Below are 18,521 nucleotides of genomic sequence, written 5' to 3'. Positions count from 1 at the left end.
GGAAATGTGACAGTCAGAGCTTTTAAATCATCACCTGAAAACTTTGTGAGGATATAAACACACAACTAATGTTTAATTAAACTAAAGTGAAATGTGCAATGGCACTAATTTGTTATAATGGGGAAGAGACATTGACCCCCGCAAAATTAAGTTAACAATCAAGTGGTCTGTAGACATAAAAGAAAGACATTTTTTGTAGTCTTTGGTTGATTATGTCAGCAGTGTGGCTGATGATGTTGTACAGACAGGCTCAGTTTTAATATCTTTTTAGAATATATATTCACCAACGTGTTGGAATTTGTTGGACAGTCTTGCTGTATAAATGGTCAGACTATGTTTCTGTTGGTCAATCCAACATGACTGAAGGCAGACAGCAGTAATCGGAAGTGACTGTTTTTAGACAATCAATAGTATTGATTTGTAATTGACGAGTCCTCAGTGAGAAATCTCAGATAATGTTTTTTCAGACATTGTATTAGTTTATTCAGACGATGTTAGGTTGGTCTATTGATGTAGTAACTGTTCTTTCCTGTCCATTGTTTTTATGTAACAAAAGTAGGTGTCTTTTTCTCAAAGTCTCCAGGGATTGTGTGTATAATAACAGTCTTTGAGAAGAGCAAGAACATACACACATATAATGAACAAGACATGGATTGGGATTCAGTGAAACCTGTCATCATGACTGACTGCTAAATGGAAAAAATTGAACAGTTTTGAAGGAATTTCAAAAATAACTTCATAAATATTGTTTTGAGAACGAATGCTACCTACTGCTTGACAATAATTAACTGAGAAAGTGTAGAACAAACAGAAATGATATTACAGAAAAATTTATTTCCAAAAACACATCCTGCATTTTGGAAAATAACTTTTCCAGATTTTTGTCCAAAGTCTTCACCCAATGACCATAATCCAATTCTTATTTACTGTGCATACCTGTCTCAAAAAATTCCCATTCTAATCCCATTCATAAAGAGTTATGTATTTAGGTCAGAAGCAGTTTGAACACCACATTACAGGTTTGACTGAATCCCATTTACTAGTGTCAACACAATGGTGGAGAGGGTCGATGCACAGCTTCACACATCCACTGCTTAAATTAAAGCACACTACAATAGGTTTTTCGGCACTTTTAATCTCCCATCACCCTGATCAACACAAATGGCTATTTCTTTTTTCTTTCTATCTCTTCAGACCTTTGCTGTGTATGCATTCATGCACAAAGTCCATACTCTCATTCTCTCTCATTCTGTCTCTTTCTCTCTCTTGTTTCTCTCTCAGTCTCTTTATCTCTCTCCCTCTGTATTTTTCAGACCACCAGCCAGTGATGCAGCTGTGGGGAAAATCGAATATGCCCATGAAATAAAAACACAGTACTTTATTATTATAATAATTAATTAAACAAGTAATATCATTAGTTTGAATTCTGGTCCAAAACTGGCAACTTCATGTGAGGTTTCAGTCGTCAACAGCAATAAACAATTCTAAGGATGCAATACAAATAAATCTAAATTAAGTCAGCACTTACTGTGAACTGCCGAACCTCCCCGTTGTCAACCAAATGATGCTCTGTCTCTGGGGTGATGGCGTAGGCCAGTCTCTGTTGAAGGAGAAAGGGAGCAATTGATATAGTTTAACAAATTGAAGGTTAAACATTTAAAAAAAAATACTTAATTTTTAATAAAAGATGAAAGATTAACTTGTATACTAGAAATTACAATAACTCATTCCCCCCCCGCCCTCACTTCATTTTGGCCAATAAGCTCAGACTTACATCACAAAACTTGCCCGGCAGTATGCAGAGTTTGTAGATGGCGTATAGAGGCACCATGGACATCGAGGAAATAGCCAGACACCACCCCACCATGTTAGCCCATGGAGGAAACGTGTAGGTGCCGTAGTTTGGAGGGTTGAAAGTGGCAAAGCTCACCACCACCATAAACTATGGAATAAAATCATTTGAGCACAAAGGACCCGAGGAAGCATCAGTTCAGGAGATTCTCTGTTCATTTCAAGTCCTCTTAAAAGCAAATTAATTGAATTGTTCAATACATATTTTCTGATACAGGATCTACATACTACTAAAAAAAAAGCAAGAGGATTAGTAGAATTTCTGCAAATTTTGACTAAATCCATTTAGCTTTTTCCTACAAAGGCAAAAAACACCTCAAGCGAGCGTAAAAAATGATTTTTTCACAATCAAGAAAGTTTATCAAATTTTGCAATTTCCTTACAGCATTTCTAATCAAACACTTCAAAATGTGTATATATATATATATATATATATATATATATGCTTGGCTTTTACTCACTATAACCATTGGTCTGGTGGATTGTTGGATACAGTATATAGTGGTTAAAAATAACTTAATTCATCAATCAGCTTAAAAGTTCAAAATAGAATGTGATGCTTAATGTACAAAGGACATTAGAGTCATGGGGAAAATAGTTAAACATTTTTTGGGTGTCTTAAATTGTACGTATTGTGTTTGAGCCCAAATCCTATTATTAATAGATAAATACTAATTATGAGGTTAAACTCACAGTCTCAGTACTTTCATCCTGCTATCTATTTTTAAAGAGTCTTGGTTTGGGTTCCAATGTACAATACCTGTGTGCACAGACTCACCAGGAGGAAGCAGGGGCTGACAAACTTCCAGCACAGCCTCCAGTACATGCCTGGTCGCTGACCAATCATCTCTTCAATGTCATCACTGAATCGGTCCACTCCTAAAACACATGAAAAAAACTTCCACATTTCCTTCCAATACATGGTTAAATCAGGCATTGTTCAAAATATTATTTAGATACTAGGTACGTATGTAGAGCATGTGGTCCATATGCATAAGTGTAAATCAAAAGTTTTTCAGCCATTCAGAAACTAGCTGTCCTGTACATTTTGTTTCTTCTGCCTGGGAGGCATCTCTCACTACAGAGGACTATATCCAGACTGACGACCAGATATTTAGCACAGCTTAATGCACTTGTGTAATGGACAGCCGAACGAAAGACCACAGCGGCCAAGGGTCAAGGGTTCCAGTCAGGAGTTATGAGAATGAGGAAAAAAGGCCCACCGACGCCTTAGGCTTGATTTATCTGGATTGCCAAGGTCGGGACCCAGCAAAATTGGCTATCATGCTGACGCCACTGCCTGGGGCCTGGTTAGTATTTAGCCCTTTTATGGATCCCTCCACAGTTGAGTTCAGTAGACATGAGACAAGAAACTCACCACGGAAGTTCAGGTCAACCTTTTTCCCTAACCTTTAGATTGTTCTTATAATATTTGGTGCATGCAGGAGTTTCGATATGTTGGTGAGTTTATCTGAAGTCTGTTTTTATTACTTTCAGCTAGTGGTGCTGTAGGTGAAAAATGCATGAAAGTAAAAATCCATCATGCATCAGTTATTCTTCAGCTATGAATTTACAAATAAAACTGAAAAGAAAGAAAAAGGAGGAAATCCCAAATGACTAACTGTACTTTATTTAAAGAACCATGAGGGGTCACTAATCGGCAAAAAAAAGGGTTGAGTTATGATGCGCCAACATGTAGTATAGAAAGGGTTGTTACTCCTACACAACTCCCGTATGTATTCCATGTTGAATGAATAATCATCCTCGAGACATGCCGTTTACTCCAGAAAACGTCTATCTTGGGCAGAGATCAAAAGTAATTAATGGAGATTTGGTCTGTTGGATGGAGTGATACATATAAAAAAATACAGCATTATAGAGATGGCAAAATTGTGTAAAACCAAGTGTCAATATAATTTAGACATCAGGAGACATTGACTTAGAGATCACCCCCACTTGCCACCCACAGCAATCTACAACCTAGCTATTAGACAGCTGACTCCTGTCCATGACAAGTGAGAATTGCGTGTTCCCCAGCTGCAATTTTCGTTATGTGGAGGCTCACTACTGTAGAGTGAACATGGAGGTAACACAGACAGCGGTCAAAACGCGAGCCATTTCATCTCACTGAGCTCTTATGAGCAGCACAGCTAACGTATCTATGTACCTTAACAACACACGCTTATAGACTGAAGAGGCCAAAACCATTCACGGGAACAGACTTTCTTGCTGCAGTGTCTTACTTCTAATAGATCAATGCTGCATTGTGGCACAGCACACCTATACCAAGAGATTTCTCATCAAACCCGTAATACAGCATCAGCTTTGCTGGCCATGAAAACATGAATTATCGGTTTTATCCATCGTCTTTCCTCCTGTCCATCTTTCTCACCGTAAAACCATGCAATGCCAATGGCTTCAATAAGCACTCCAAAAAGAATTGATGTCCCAGCAGCAAAGTGGTCCAGCAGAGTGAACACATACATTCCACCCTGGAGAGAGAGAAAGGGGGGAAACATAATCCATCTGCAATCATTGTGCTAGTATAATGTGCTTTATTATACAGGTTAAAGTAAGAACAAACAGGAGAAACATTTTTTTAAGTTCATTGCATTTGCAGAAACTTAGATTAGTAGAGCAGCGTTACAACTACAGTGTGAAAATAACTATACACAGTTATGTATAAAATTGTATAACTACCCTGTACTAAACTTACATTTGTAACACAGAAGAGGGATATGAGGAATGTGGCAGAAACAATGAAGAGGGTGAACAGCTCTCTGTGCTTATGGAGGCATTTAAACTCATCAATTAGCCCCGTGATCACCGATTCCATCCCACCCATCTGCAAGAGAAGACACAAGAGTTAGAATAAAACACATCAATAATAAATAATTAATGATTATAATAATAAACCCATTTTTTATTGCATTACTGCTGCACAGAACTGCTAAAACTTAAGCATTGATTTTGGCCCAATTTTGGCCAATGAATGTCTGAAAAGCATGTTGTCGTTTCCTTCAATATTACAGTACATCAATAAAAATATAACTAAATGCCAGAGATGTGTGGGTAGGTGCAAACTCACAGCACTGTCAATTCCCAGTGTCAACAGCATGATAAAAAAGATGACTGCCCACACTGATGATCCAGGTAATGTTGCAATGGCTTCTGGGTAAATGACAAACACCAAACCAGCACCTACAGAACAACACATTCAAGCAAGGGAAATAGAAAACAGCCCAAAAGACAAGCTCAACTTAGTGTTGGAGCCTAAACATGGAAGCAGACATAACAGAATAGATTGTTATAAAAGCAAAAAGCATGGTTAAAAACATAGATACAAGATACACAGTAAATAATACATATGGTATATTGGAGAAGAGTTTGAGCAACATGTTACATTTGTAACGACTTTGTTAGCAACACAGCTGCACGGATCCAGTCATCTGGTTCATGTGTTTTTTTTAATTAATTCCAGTCCTGGCAACTACATTTAGCTTATCGTTAATATTTTGGACTTGTGGAATAATAAGTGATGATAAGTGAATCTCATCTTATTTTTGCCTGAAACATGTGAACTGTTTAACTAATATATTTTGTTCTCCAAATCTACATGTAAGCATGGCATATGAATACATTTTTTAAATACATTGTTACTCATCATACATACTCAAAAGCGGAGGGAAAACCTTAACTTGATCATGATCTGCATAGTTATGTATTTCAATCACAGACAAATAATACCATACCGTCTCTTGCCACTTTGTCGAGGTCTACATTGTGCTTGTGGGACATGTACCCAAGGAAGGAGAAGACCACAAAGCCAGAGAAGAAACTGGTTAAAGAGTTGATGGAGCTGGTGATGATGGCATCTCTGGATCAATAAAATCAAATGAGATAAAACAAAAATGAAATAATTAGATGTCAAAATGTCATTAATCAGTAAATATCATCATTGTTGACCAGTCAGTCAATTGGACAGCATGCTATTGGTGAGTTAAAGATGTTCTCCTGGAATAGACATGTAAGGAATGTTAGCTTTCTGTATTGAGTCGGGGTCGCAGAACAGTTAACAGTCTCTTGATATATTTTATACATAAGTCAGGTAATCAATGATTTGCCAATTATGTCACAGACTGCAACGTCATCCACCTCCCTTTGCAAAAATGTATAAGTAAGTAGAAAAAAATGAACAAATGACTTGTTCATTGTTGAAAAAACATGGTGTGTGTGAAAGCGTTTGAAAGGGAAATAAGGAGAATTAATTTAGACATGCAGCAGATACATTGTTCTACAGAAAATGTGCAATTCCTCATTAGGCAAGACAATTTCGGCAGTTTACCGAAATATGTGTTCAGTGTAGTATAGAAGGCAAAACAGGAAGATAAAAGCCTCCTGTGGGATCATGATGATTTTCAAAGAGTGCGACAGTTTGGATTGGTGTTACGACTGTCTGTTAGCACAGCATGGTGTCAAAGACAGCGAGTTTCAAGGAGCTTCAAAGGTTATTGTAATTCAACTGCTCTTGTTGCGTCTGTGTGTCTATGTATGTGTGTGTGTGCGTGCGTGCGTGCGTGTGTAGAAGCAACTCCCCGTTCTCCATCTGTCTCTGTGAAACCCCTCATTCTTCTTGTTGTGTGTCTTTACCTGTAACAGTTGTTGCTGAATTTGTTGTAGCTGGAAAAGGCAATTAGCACACCAAACCCCACTCCCAGAGAGAAACAGATCTGGGTCGCTGCCTCAATCCAGACCTGTGGAGCAACAGAACGAGCACACTTGTGTGAAGCGGCAAACAAAAGGCACAGGAGAGGAAAAAAGCCATTATTAGGGATAATTGCAGGAAACTCATTCAACGGCAGCAGATGAAAGACGTTAGTGAATACGGGGGGTAATTTTGCAAATTACTGCTCCATGAATCTATCTAATCTAATTCTCCAATTGCTGCCATGCATCTCTCCGTCGCTCTCCTTCTCCATAACTGAGTCCTTTAGTCCTGCATGCTTACTTATTGAGCTCCCTAGTGCTGTGATAACACAGCTTTCACAGATAAGGAACATATTAGAAATGGGTTATGCAAACAATTTTTTTATGCCTTGAGGAAATGCCTCTCTGATACGTAACATTATAAACCAATGTTGTTTCTTTGGTCTACACAGTATACAATGAGAGAAGGCTGACAGTTCCCAGTTCTCAGATTGTATGCATTGATTGCACAACAGTTGTTAATTGAGTTTGCTGGGTTTGTCAAGTGTCTCAATGTGTTTAAATTTAGTTTAACTCTCTCTATTCTTATAGCGAGATAAGGTAGGGTTCTCTATTCTTATCCTATTTTTTTTATATTTTGTGCATGTAATAGTGAAACACTTACAGCACAATAAACAATGCAAATAACATTGATATTGCCTTCGTTCCTCATTATCAGTAAGTCCTCGTTGCTAGCAAAGCTTGAACACGGATTGTTATCCGCTTACTATAATTGCAGAGGTTGAGTTACATTGTTATAGCTCATACTTTGAACACTTATTTGTCATTGTTAGCAATTTTAAAATGATCTAATGTTAACTTATGTGCTTGCTTCATATGCTGTTATTACTGGTGTGTCACATGCACAGCTAACTAAATAGTGGAATTATGTAACAAGTCTAATTAAATCAAGATACTAGCCAAGTCTTTTTAGCACAATCCCACTGTTTCTTCACACATTTATATAGGAAGTGCTAATTTTAGATTAAAAAAATAAACTAAAACTTTCCAAAAGCAAAGCTTTTCTTTAAAGTGTATTTCAGCCACAGTGCCTCCTTTTCTCCTCTATGTCTCCTGTCCACACTCACCTTGGCATCACAGAGTCTCAGGAAGTCTACGGAGAGGTAGGCCTTAATGCCATCGATGGCTCCAGGCAGAGTGACTCCGCGGATCAGCAGTACAGTCAGGACCACATAGGGCATTGTGGCTGTGATCCACACAACCTGTAAGGGTTGTATGAGGCGCGCGCACACACAACACCAGCGCATTTACACAGAGAAAGAAGGACACACACACACACACACACACACAAAGCATGCATGCAAGAGAGTGAAAATGCATGTACACATTTATAAACACACAAACAGTGGTCTTAAATGGCTCAGTGGATTTAAACTGGACAAGACTCCACATTTCCTTTTTAGATATTTCCTTAAGATAATTCCGCAGCTTAAATTGACTCACTTGATAATTAATAGAGAGGGATCACGCTATTTTCATGTTAAGTTTTTAGGTAATGAAACATGGCTACTGTGTATTTTCCCACCTTTCCAGATGTCTTGACTCCCTTCCACAGACTGAAGTAGAGCAGAACAATTACTACAGCTAAACAGGAAGTCAACTGCCATCGTGGACGGCCCAGGTCATCAATCCCATTACTGTCCTGGATGTGGAGCACCCGTCGTCTAAGGAAACAGAATATTCTGGTGAGATCCATGACCACTCCTGATTCTCCATTTAAAGTTTATAAAAATTAGCCGTGACAGATATGAAAGAAATGCATTCATATGTACCAAATGTTAGTAAACAGGATACAATACATGGTACATAGGCACATACAGTACAGCAGTTCTAAATCTTTTTATCATGGACCCCTAAACTGATACAAATTAGATCACGGTCTTTCATTTGGCAAACCATTTGTCCCAGTGTGTCCCACTTGATTTGATTTTTGCTATCAAGTTTTATTACAGAAAGGGACGTGAACCAAATAGTCACACATTCTGCAATTTTGTTACTTAAGGATGGAATTATAGTTAAAGTAACTGATTCGCCTTTTTGCTCGGGACCCCTTGGAACCACCTTTAGGGTCCCTGGTGGTCCCTGGACCCCACTTTGAGAACCACTGCAATACAGTATGTACCAGGCTTCAGAGTTGATTCTTTAGTCCGATGGCAAGCAGTCATTTGGATGGCAGATATTGTTCTAGAGGACCAGAGGAACCAACTGTTTCGCTAAGGCATTGTGCTACAATAAAAGTACCACAGTATGCGCATGCACTGTTTTAGTAAGTGTCCTATAACATAATTATTCACAGTTGAGCTATACAGTTGGATCTAGTCTTCCCATCCTGCATTTAAATTGGCTTAATAATCAATGTCTGGCCTTGTTGGAGCTCAGTACCTGAGGGTGCATCAGAGAGAAATGTAAGACCCTAAGCCGACTGGCCAGATGGATGCCACATGATGTGTTGGCACATCCGTTGCTGCAAAATGTTGCATTATTAAACAATGAAAAATGTACTTGCAATAAAAGGTAATATATTCTATAAGTCTTCAGAGACAGCCTAACAGATGAGATTGAAAACATCAGCTCATGTTCAGGCAATGCGGTCAAATTGTCTGCAGGTGGTTCTGTGGAAATAGCACACTGCTATTTTAGCTACAATGGATCAAATGTCTCAACTGTCACAACAGAACAACCCCTTGCTTGTTGGAACAAGAGGCACCTGGTCAGCTTCACAGAATGGACGCTGCATGAGCTAAATGCAGCCAACCTCTAGATCCATTTTGAGGAAAGTATAAGTATTCATAATAAGATATTCCAAGACATTCCTAGATCTATGCAAAGGGGATGTAGTAATTACAGAACATTCAGTTCTTCCGGAGACAGAGGATTGAAACAACTCTGCTCCATTACACCGTTCCTGCAACTGTTTTCATGTGCACTTCCTGTAGAGAAATGTGTAGGTGATATACAGTAAAGCCTAAGTTATGCACTGATGTTTTAGTTGTTGGATATATTGTTATGTTTTATTCTGTCAGCTGATGGTGTGTTTAGTTAGCCCGATGAGAGGGTCAGACTGACAAGTGACGGGGTGTGTTGGTTGATCTGAATAAACCCAGCCACTGCAGGTGTGTGTGTGTGTGTGAGATTCAGATTGAGATAGTTAGCGGAGGGAGGCAATCATGGAAGCAGCATTCTGCACGCTGACGCTGAAAACCACACGCTACCACATGGAAGGACGATTGATGAAAAAGACGCTGAAAGACTATTCTTTTTTCCCAAGAACAAAACTTTTCAATATAGGCTACACCTTTTAAAACCTGGCCATGCTCTAGAATGTGGATGGAGACAGCAACTGAGTGAGTAGGTTTGACAGCACAATCCCTTTTAGGCAGGGAAGTATACACTTATCCAGGCAATCTTAGTCTCATTCTGACATTAAACGCAACACGCAGGGATAGGAAAAAATACCATACCATGTTCAAAAGCTAGGTTAGCCTTTAGTAGCTATGTGTCTTTGTTATACGAGTACAATGCTTAGCATTGTAACAATATACATACAGTACGTTTGCCTTTAATTGATTTCAAAGTTTCCATGGTTTCTGTTGGTCCAAAGACCTCGACAAAAGATAGATATTTCTTAAAATCATTTTTTCTTGGACTAGAACCTTGTGTTTTAAAGCCATTTTACTCTATAATATAGAAGTTATATAATGACTACAATGAATACAATTTAAAGCAGTTAGATCTATAGAAATAGCCTTTTTGTAGAACCATGATGGTATGGCTTTTTAGCCTTCTCTTTTTCTGTCACACTACTTTTAGGTCCCAAAATTCACATTCACGATTACATGCTAAGTTGTCATATAAGTTTGTCTATGACACACACATTTTCAAGAGCATGGTGGGGCTCCAAACTGACAAGTTATAAGTCAATGTAATTGTATTTATCTAAATTGGAACTAACTATATCAAACAAAGATCCATGAATTAATGTCAGTGCCTGATTTCAGGCCAACTTACTCAAAGTACTCCTGAGCAGGGGTGGACTTGTAGATATCACTGACTGAGCTGTTGTCAGCCCAGTCGGAGCAGTTAGGACTGTTCCAAGTGTTGTTGCAGTGGACCCATGGCAGCTCGCTGGTGAATGAAGAGAAGAGGTAGAACAGCGCCCAGGAGATGATGACGTTATAGTAGAAACCAACGTAGAGGGAAATGAGGATCACTGTAAAGCCTACACCTGTTAGAGGAACACAAATGATTCATATTTATAGGCATTACATGACATAACATTAGAATACATCATCCCATCAGAGTCTTAGTTCTTCTACATACTCAATTACAGAGTAGGCCTACTGCTTTATATGGCTGACTCCCATGGTTACAAAGATGTCCAGGTCAAGTACTTTACTTTGAAGCACTTTACTTGAGAATTTTCATTTTCTGCAATTTAAACCTCTACCCCCTCTACATTGTAAAGGGGCATGCAGCTATGGTTAATAGCTGCTTTCCACATAAAGGCTTTCCATAAATTAAACATATAATAAGCCTATAAAATACAATGAATTGGTAAAGATTAAACCAGTAGTTTCCAAACTTTTTTGGCTCATAACCCCTTACTGAAAAGCAGTGACAACTGCAATGTTGCCAGTTGATGTCTGGTCGGTGAACTTTGTTGCATGTCACTGTGCATCCTACTTGGCATTTTCTGTTATCTTTCCATTGTTTGCTATCAAATAAAGGAATACTATGTCCCAAAATGAACTTAAATACATAAATCACTATTTGAGACCTAAAGGGGTAACACTATCTATTCATTATCTATATGTAGACATGCTATTTGGAAAAAAATCCATAATAGCAGGAATAGCATTTTATTGTAAGTTGGGAACCACTGGACAAAACTACCAAACCGTATAATATTAGTGTAAAATAGTTTAACCTGCCAGAACAGTAAACTGCTGATATATCAGTAATGTAAATAATCAATCAAAGTAAGTGGAATCCTTACTCCATCACTGACGATTTCCAAGTAAGAGGATGCACACAAAAATCCAATCAAAAAACGTTAATAATATTGACTGCCTTGTTCTAGTGAATGTTTGTTTGAACCAAACGGACTTCTCTCGGACGTTGACCGACTGTATGCTGTCATCACCAAAATGTCAACTAAATGATACAGTGCTAATCTTATGGTTTTACAAAATTCTTCTTTTTTATCTTCACTGCAGGAATGTGTAGAAGCTAAACAAGTTACGCTTCTTAGGTATTTGGCCATGAAGAACCATTGTGAATCAGTAGAAACAGTTATCACACAAAGGTCAAACGTGGGCACTGCTGTTCTGAACAGTGACTACATCCTGGCAGATTCCACCACCGGAGCGCACACCAGAAAGCACAATCTCTCGCTCAGCATGAGTACACCAGTCCATGATACACGCCTGCGGTCTTGCAGAAAGCACACCTTCTAAAGATTGCCTCTTCACGCCTTAATTATCAACACATCTACCCTTTCTCTGAATCTGAAACAATGTCCACTCTTCTAAGGCAGAATTTAATTGTTAACCTTTGCTAAGAGCCACGGCCACAAGTGTGCTGTATTGATTCCTTTTGTAATGTGGATGTGATATTTGTCCAGGGAGCGATGCCTCTTATTAGCGCCATATGCCATCTCGCCATCTGTCTCTCCATCATTTTCTTCAAATGCATTGATCCTGAGAGGAAACCAGCTTGTTGATCAGAATAATTACTGTCAATATGACCATGTGTATGTGTGTATTTGAATAATTACTGTTATCCCCCCGCTGAGAGACAGAGAGAGAGTGTGAAGCGTGTGATTAGAACGTCAACCTACTCAGTGTGGTCCCTGACAGACGCCACATGTTCACAGGCAGAAGGCACAAGCCCAGAGACACAGACAGCATGAAGAACACATAGAGTACACACTGCTGGCCACCTTCAGCCCAACAAGGAACAGAATCTACACAAAAGACAGTGGCGTGGCATCGTACTGGTATTTAGGTTGTATTTCTCTTGAATCATTATATTCATGGTGAGGTGTTAAATATTGATTTAAATGAAACTATACCTCTACCAGAGCAGGGTATAGAGTGCAAAGACAGAGATGGATGTATAAAATATGTACAGAGAGGAATAAGTTGAACAAAGTAAAGTGTATTTTTATATTTTCAACCAATGGCTTTGCTCAGACTTGGGAAATGGTCTTAATGTTTGTTTCTCCATTAGTGTATGTTTGGATGGAATTCTCCTCAACTGCGCTTTGCTTATCCATGTGTTAAGAAGTACCCTTGAGAGCGTTCCCTGCCCGCCACCATTTGACAGAAGGATTTGGACAATCAGGAAAAGAGTCTAAAAGCCCAATTTTCATTTGCTTTCCATGTGAGTGCCAACAGAACATCATATTCTGGGGAGGATAAACAATGCCTGTCGCCCCGTTCAAAACGGGAGACAAGCAGACAAAAGAGACTGGTATGTGGACACAGGCATGTAGGCAGACAAGCAGACAGAAAGACATTACACGTCTATTATCAGATAGACAAACAGGCATGTACATACCATGACAGACAGACTTTAAACATCTGAAAGCATTCCTGGTGAAAATTTTGCATGTGTACATCATCCAGTGTGGGCATGTGTCTGTCTGTAAATTTGGATGTGTGATCTACGACAACTTCTTACCTTTAAATATGGGACAGATCTTCCAGACACCTGCTGCCCCCTCTCTGTTATACTGACCCAGAGCCAGCTCCATGTAGAAGAGAGGCATGCCTGCTATCACCATGAAGAACAGGTATGGCACCAGGAATGCACCTACACACAGAGAGAGAGAGAGAGAGAGAGAGAGAGAGAAGTCAAACTTCTTCTCAAGATACATGTCATAATGGTATTCATTTTAGGTGATTTTCTGAACATTACAGCCTGTGCAAGGTTCTTTCTTCCTTTCTTCATTTTAATTTTGAACAAAAAATAACAATAAAATAACATATAAAAACACAATAAGAACATAGCAACACACCGAAAGAAAAAACAATATCCATAAAGTCTTACAGATGATATTTTCAATCTGTCCGAAAAGGAGCGGGATGAAGCCAAAGCTTGTTGTTTTTCCTACCCGTCATTCAATTTAATCCAAACTTAAATAGTTTCTGTACATATTTTGTAAATCTATCATATATTTTACATTATATATGCAAAGCAAGATAACACACATACACCAAAAATATACATAATTTTAAACACCTACAAAACATTTTTAACATTTTGCAAAAAAAAAACATTATCCTAATCACCCACCCTCACAATCAACTCTCTTCATCCTAGTATCCAAGTTTTTTTATACATCTTCAACATCTTAAACTTTATCATGTTTGTACCTGCTCCCAACTATTCCACAAACTCGCCCCAAAGATTGGAATGCACATATTCTTTTAAAGTTCTTGTTTTGAGTTTTTTAAAGTTTAGTTCTTCTCTCAGATTATACTGTTGGAGCTAAATCCTGCTCCGGTCTCAGGGTTCAGTCAATTAGTAGTCAGAATCTCAGATGTTGATGTGTGAATCCTTTTTATTACTTGGGATATGTCCTGAGACAGAGTTACATAGATCAACCTATCACAGCTCTCCCCTTCCTTTATCTGCCTCTTCAGCTCTTGCACCCCTAGTCTTTTTCACTAAGGGTGGGGTCTCTAGGTAACAGTGATGTGATGTGTCTGTGTGCTTATTGGCGCACTTTCCATTGGAATGTGACTGAAAGTGTATGACCCTTTCAGGACATGACCTGCTGCCCTTTAGTTGGGCTGGGGAGAGGAACCACAACCAGACACAGGGTGCATCCCAAAACCATCAATTCTGCTTCTGGCATATTTAGGAGAGCTGGATTATAACGGAATGTACCAGAACATCTTATATTGTAGAACAGAAAATTGCAAAACAACTTAATGCATGAACAGCAAACTTGATGCATGACAAACATGTCTTCGTTTATGTTGAAATAATGCTTTTGCCTTTTAGCTTAAATGTATAATGCGTATCACACACAATGTTTAAGCACATATAACATTGTAAATCCCAACATTACCCATCCTTCCTTTCTATGAACATTTTTTTTAAATGTCCCAGAAGTAAAATATATCTTGCATTGAACATGATTTGTGCCATCTTAAATGTAACTAGATCAATGAACTTCAGAATATGTGAGATTTATTCAGGCCACCATGGTGGTTTAAGGATTAAAGCTCCCTTTGTCTCTGGTTTGCATCTGGCCAGGAACCTCTGCCTTGTGCCATTTGCTGTCTCTTTCCTCTAGTTTACTGTTATCGATCTACTGTCAAATATCAACTTTAAGCATACAAAATAATAGTATTTTGGGTTTGACCTTAAATTAAACTAAGTAATATTTTCCATAAATACAAGTATGACAACATGCAGGATTTGGTTGACATACAGTCAGCCTCGACTATGGCTAGCTTATCATTTAAAGCTCTCAAACGTAATGAGAGCTCTATGTATGTTAAACAGCCATAATTAGTGGCAGTGATTGTTAGAGCTAATCTATTCGGAGCAGCTGGGGTGGTTATCCCTCTATTTTGATCTCTGTAAAGGGCTAAAACAACCAGTGAGCACAAGAAGCTGAGACACACAGACACACACACACACACACACACACACACACACACAGTCTGAGCATACACTTGCATGTGCGAATAGTACAAGCAGGTGAAAAGATACAGCATGCAAGCATGTGTGAATTACATTTCACTTTGATTCCACCTTCTTCTCTTGTTTTCTATATTTCACATCTTTTTCCCTCTGTCTTTTCATTCAACACAACCACGCACAAACATCAACCCTTCACTTCTCTCGTAGGAGATGAGGACAATCTCTCACATAAAACACACCCTCCCTCCTATCGTCACTTCCTTCTCTATCGACTAGCTCTGGTAGGGGGACCTTTAGACATGGGAACATCATCCTCCTCCTCCCTTCACCCCTTTAATCCATCTCACCTCCTCCATTCTTGTAGCAAAGGTAGGGGAATCTCCAGACGTTAGCGAGGTCAACAGCAAATCCGATCACAGACAAGAGAAAGTCGATTTTCTTCCCCCAGGTCTCTCTTTCGTTCTCCCCACTGGGTTTGGTCTGAGTATGAGTCGGAGCCACTATGGTGGTCGAGGTGAACTGTACCCCATTCTGCTCCTTCACCAGGATCAGCTCCACCTAAAGAAATCACAGGGTTAAAAACAAGCAGATCAAATAGGCGCTGAAAAACGTATTAGTGTGACGTCTGTTTAAGTCACAAAGTGTCACCCTCATTTCATTATTCACTCACTTCCCACATATGACAAATCTGAGTAAGTTAAGCAAATTGTTAACATTCTACTGAATTAGTCCTCCAGAAAATGTGGCTTTTGTTACCATTATGGTTATTTTTCCCAACGCTTTTCAGGTCTGCAGGAATTGAGTGAGACAGACCAAATTAAAAATAAATGCACTTAATTAGAAAAGCTTCCCCCATGCTGTGATTCAATTAGGCTTTTTTTAAGCAGTCTGAATTGCATGCATTTTATTCACTACATGTGCGTCAGATCTGCACTGACCTCTTTGGGGCCCATGGTGTTGGAGGTGGGCTTCTCTGGGGCTGCAACAGAGGTCATCAGGCCGACAGGGACTCTCTCTGTCAGCATGGAGGGGTGCACAGCCTTCGGGAGGTTGGGGATGAGGAAGCAATGTAGGTGCGGTTGAAGATTCTTGAGAAAAACACAAAATAGAACTTTAAAATGCTCTGTTTAAGAATTGCAAACATATTCAGACTTGAACAGGATCCAACACAACAACAAAAAGCAAATGGATTTTTCAAAATGTTAAGCAGACTGTAGGGAAAGGAAATAGAGATCCCGGGTCATAAATACATACATACATTTATTCCAAGATTTCGAGACATTACACGCAATTCAAAAAGAGCAAGAGGAGAGTGAATAGCAACAGAGAGTGCGACCCAGGCTGAGGGTAGGAGGAGGGTGTGGAGGGGCGGGAGTGTCTCCACCAGGCCAGCACAGCGTGCTCATTTCATTTCACACTTGTGGATGGCCATTTTGCTCACCGATCTGGCCCAGTGTGTCCTACTCCCGTCTAACAGCAACATGTTACCCACCAAATTTTGTTCAGATTTCCACTAAGTTTAAAATTTTGCTTTTTCATGTTGTTTTTTTTATTTCTGAAATTATTTTTTTTAAATGCACAGTTGAAAACTGAATGTGCATGTTTTAACATTACACAATTGTAACATCTATTATCTTATCAATGAAAACATTGTTTTTTGATAAAAATGTTGCCAAATTCAATAATTTATTCTGTAAATGACCTGTCAGCATAAGGCAAAGCAATTTTATTTATATAGCACATCTCAGCAACAGTGCAATCCAATGACACCAGATAACACATTAGGTTACAGCCAAATGCTGTTATATTCCAAAATCAAACAACATTAAAATGATAAAACAGTTATGTTACAAAAGAAACATTTTCAAGGACAAAAAAAAACACTCACCTTTGAAATATGTCAGGTTAAAGCTTCTACCGTTCTCAGTTTGGACAATTTAATTCCAGTTGTGCTGATTTTGCTCAGGGCGCTGCAAACGGATGCGGACCATATTTACGCAGACCGTTCTGGATAAGTTAGACCCGGACCCAGAATGAAGCAAAAATGTTTAGAGAAACTGAAAGAAAAAGAAAAAATAGAGTGAGACACAAAGTTAGGAGATTAGGATGAAGACAGAATAGATGACAGCAACTGGTATTCTATGAGGAGTTGTAGAAAGCCCTCCCACCCTCCTTGGCTCCAGTGACACACACACACACACACACACACACACACACACAGAGAGTCCAGAGTACCCTTTGGTCTGGTATGGAGATCTGTCTGCGATCCCACTCTTGTATGAGAATCAATCAACTACACCCCCCATCTCCGTCACACTCCTCCCTCCCTCCTCACCCAAGCCTCTTCTCTTTCACCATCACTGCAGTTGTTTTTTCATCTTGTCTAAGCAATTTTGAGAATGACTGTTCATTACATTCAAATATGTGGGGTAAAAATCAACATAAATGCATTAAATATTGCAACATGTACACAGATCCAATGAGATTTCTTGCAAGTTTAATATTTGAAATGTTCTCTCTGCACCACCATCAGCCTGAACCAGAAGCTTTGTTCTATGCTAAGTTTTCAGTAATGTAGGCACATTATGAATCTTTCTTCGCCCAGGGACATATCTGCTGTGGCAGATGCTTCAAGTTAGGTGGCGAGTTATTTATTCTACACTTTGGATTCATATTCACGACATGAAGGCGTTAACACCATGGTATCATTTAAAAATGCATCAAATGTTTAATGTATATATAAATAAACCTAATCAAAAGACTAAAATGAATATATGATTATAATCTTGCCTTCATTTATTAGTTATCTTACTGATTCCAGAGGGGGTCTTAATTATATCCACTCTACAATGAATCCCTACGGTGGTACCATAGTTGACAGCTGTGATCAATTCTGATTGTTATGTTTACTAGTATATTATTTATAGTGCAAATATCTCAACAAATACTCAAGTACGCAGTACGATGTTTGTAATGTCTCCAGCCGTAAATGGTGCAAGAAAAGAAGACTGCTTAAAACTTGGTTTGACATCTTGAGCTTTTCTCAAACACTTGAAGTACATACAGTATATATAAAAAAGCATTACATGCAGTCTGCTCCATCAGGACTGCGTAGGTGTGGTTTGATAGGATTTGATGAGTGTCCTGGCAACGTATCTAAACAGCGTACAGATAACAGATATTATCAGATTCTGATTCAAATATGGCTAAATTGTAAAAAAGCCGAGAAAAAAACATATAAA

The 18,521-nt window shown here is 38.8% G+C and overlaps 1 protein-coding gene across 3 annotated transcripts; it reads right to left on the bottom strand.

Moving 5' to 3' along the window:
- Window positions 1–237: 237 nt before the first annotated feature.
- slc6a3 (solute carrier family 6 member 3) lies at window positions 238–17,546 on the bottom strand. Of its 3 annotated transcripts, none has more exons than XM_034873951.1 (17): window positions 17,448–17,546; window positions 17,168–17,336; window positions 16,218–16,367; window positions 15,627–15,837; window positions 13,303–13,434; window positions 10,627–10,843; window positions 8,144–8,282; window positions 7,686–7,820; window positions 6,502–6,605; window positions 5,604–5,728; window positions 4,940–5,052; window positions 4,568–4,696; window positions 4,244–4,343; window positions 2,630–2,730; window positions 1,775–1,942; window positions 1,529–1,600; window positions 238–1,333 (listed from the first exon to the last, which is right to left on the bottom strand). In XM_034873951.1, the coding sequence occupies exons 3-17, from the start codon at window positions 16,302–16,304 to the stop codon at window positions 1,310–1,312; spliced, it is 1,857 nt and encodes a 618-aa protein (XP_034729842.1). In that variant the 5' UTR covers window positions 16,305–16,367; window positions 17,168–17,336; window positions 17,448–17,546; the 3' UTR covers window positions 238–1,309. The 3 variants fall into 3 exon arrangements, with proteins under 3 accessions (XP_034729842.1, XP_034729840.1, XP_034729841.1); XM_034873949.1 differs by having other exon boundaries at window positions 16,218–16,319; window positions 17,448–17,477; XM_034873950.1 differs by having other exon boundaries at window positions 17,168–17,492.
- Between the last annotated feature and the right edge of the window lie 975 nt (window positions 17,547–18,521).

The sequence above is a fragment of the Etheostoma cragini genome, chromosome 6 (assembly GCF_013103735.1).
Source record: "Etheostoma cragini isolate CJK2018 chromosome 6, CSU_Ecrag_1.0, whole genome shotgun sequence".
In the NCBI taxonomy this organism is placed as follows: domain Eukaryota; kingdom Metazoa; phylum Chordata; class Actinopteri; order Perciformes; family Percidae; genus Etheostoma; species Etheostoma cragini.
This window is presented reverse-complemented; position numbering and strand designations above follow the sequence as displayed.

What these genes read in the sequence shown, in the direction of transcription:
- slc6a3 (XM_034873951.1), bottom strand. Translation starts at nt 16,304, where the DNA reads ATGCTGACAGAGAGAGTCCCTGTCGGCCTGATGACCTCTGTTGCAGCC. An exon ending in CCTGCTCAGGAGTACTTTGA is followed by an intron (nt 8,283 to 10,626) that starts GTAAGTTGGCCT and finishes CTGTTTCCTTAG; the next exon opens with ACGACGGGTGCTCCACATCC. An exon ending in TCAGCCCCTGCTTCCTCCTG is followed by an intron (nt 1,943 to 2,629) that starts GTGAGTCTGTGC and finishes TTTATTCCATAG; the next exon opens with TTTATGGTGGTGGTGAGCTT.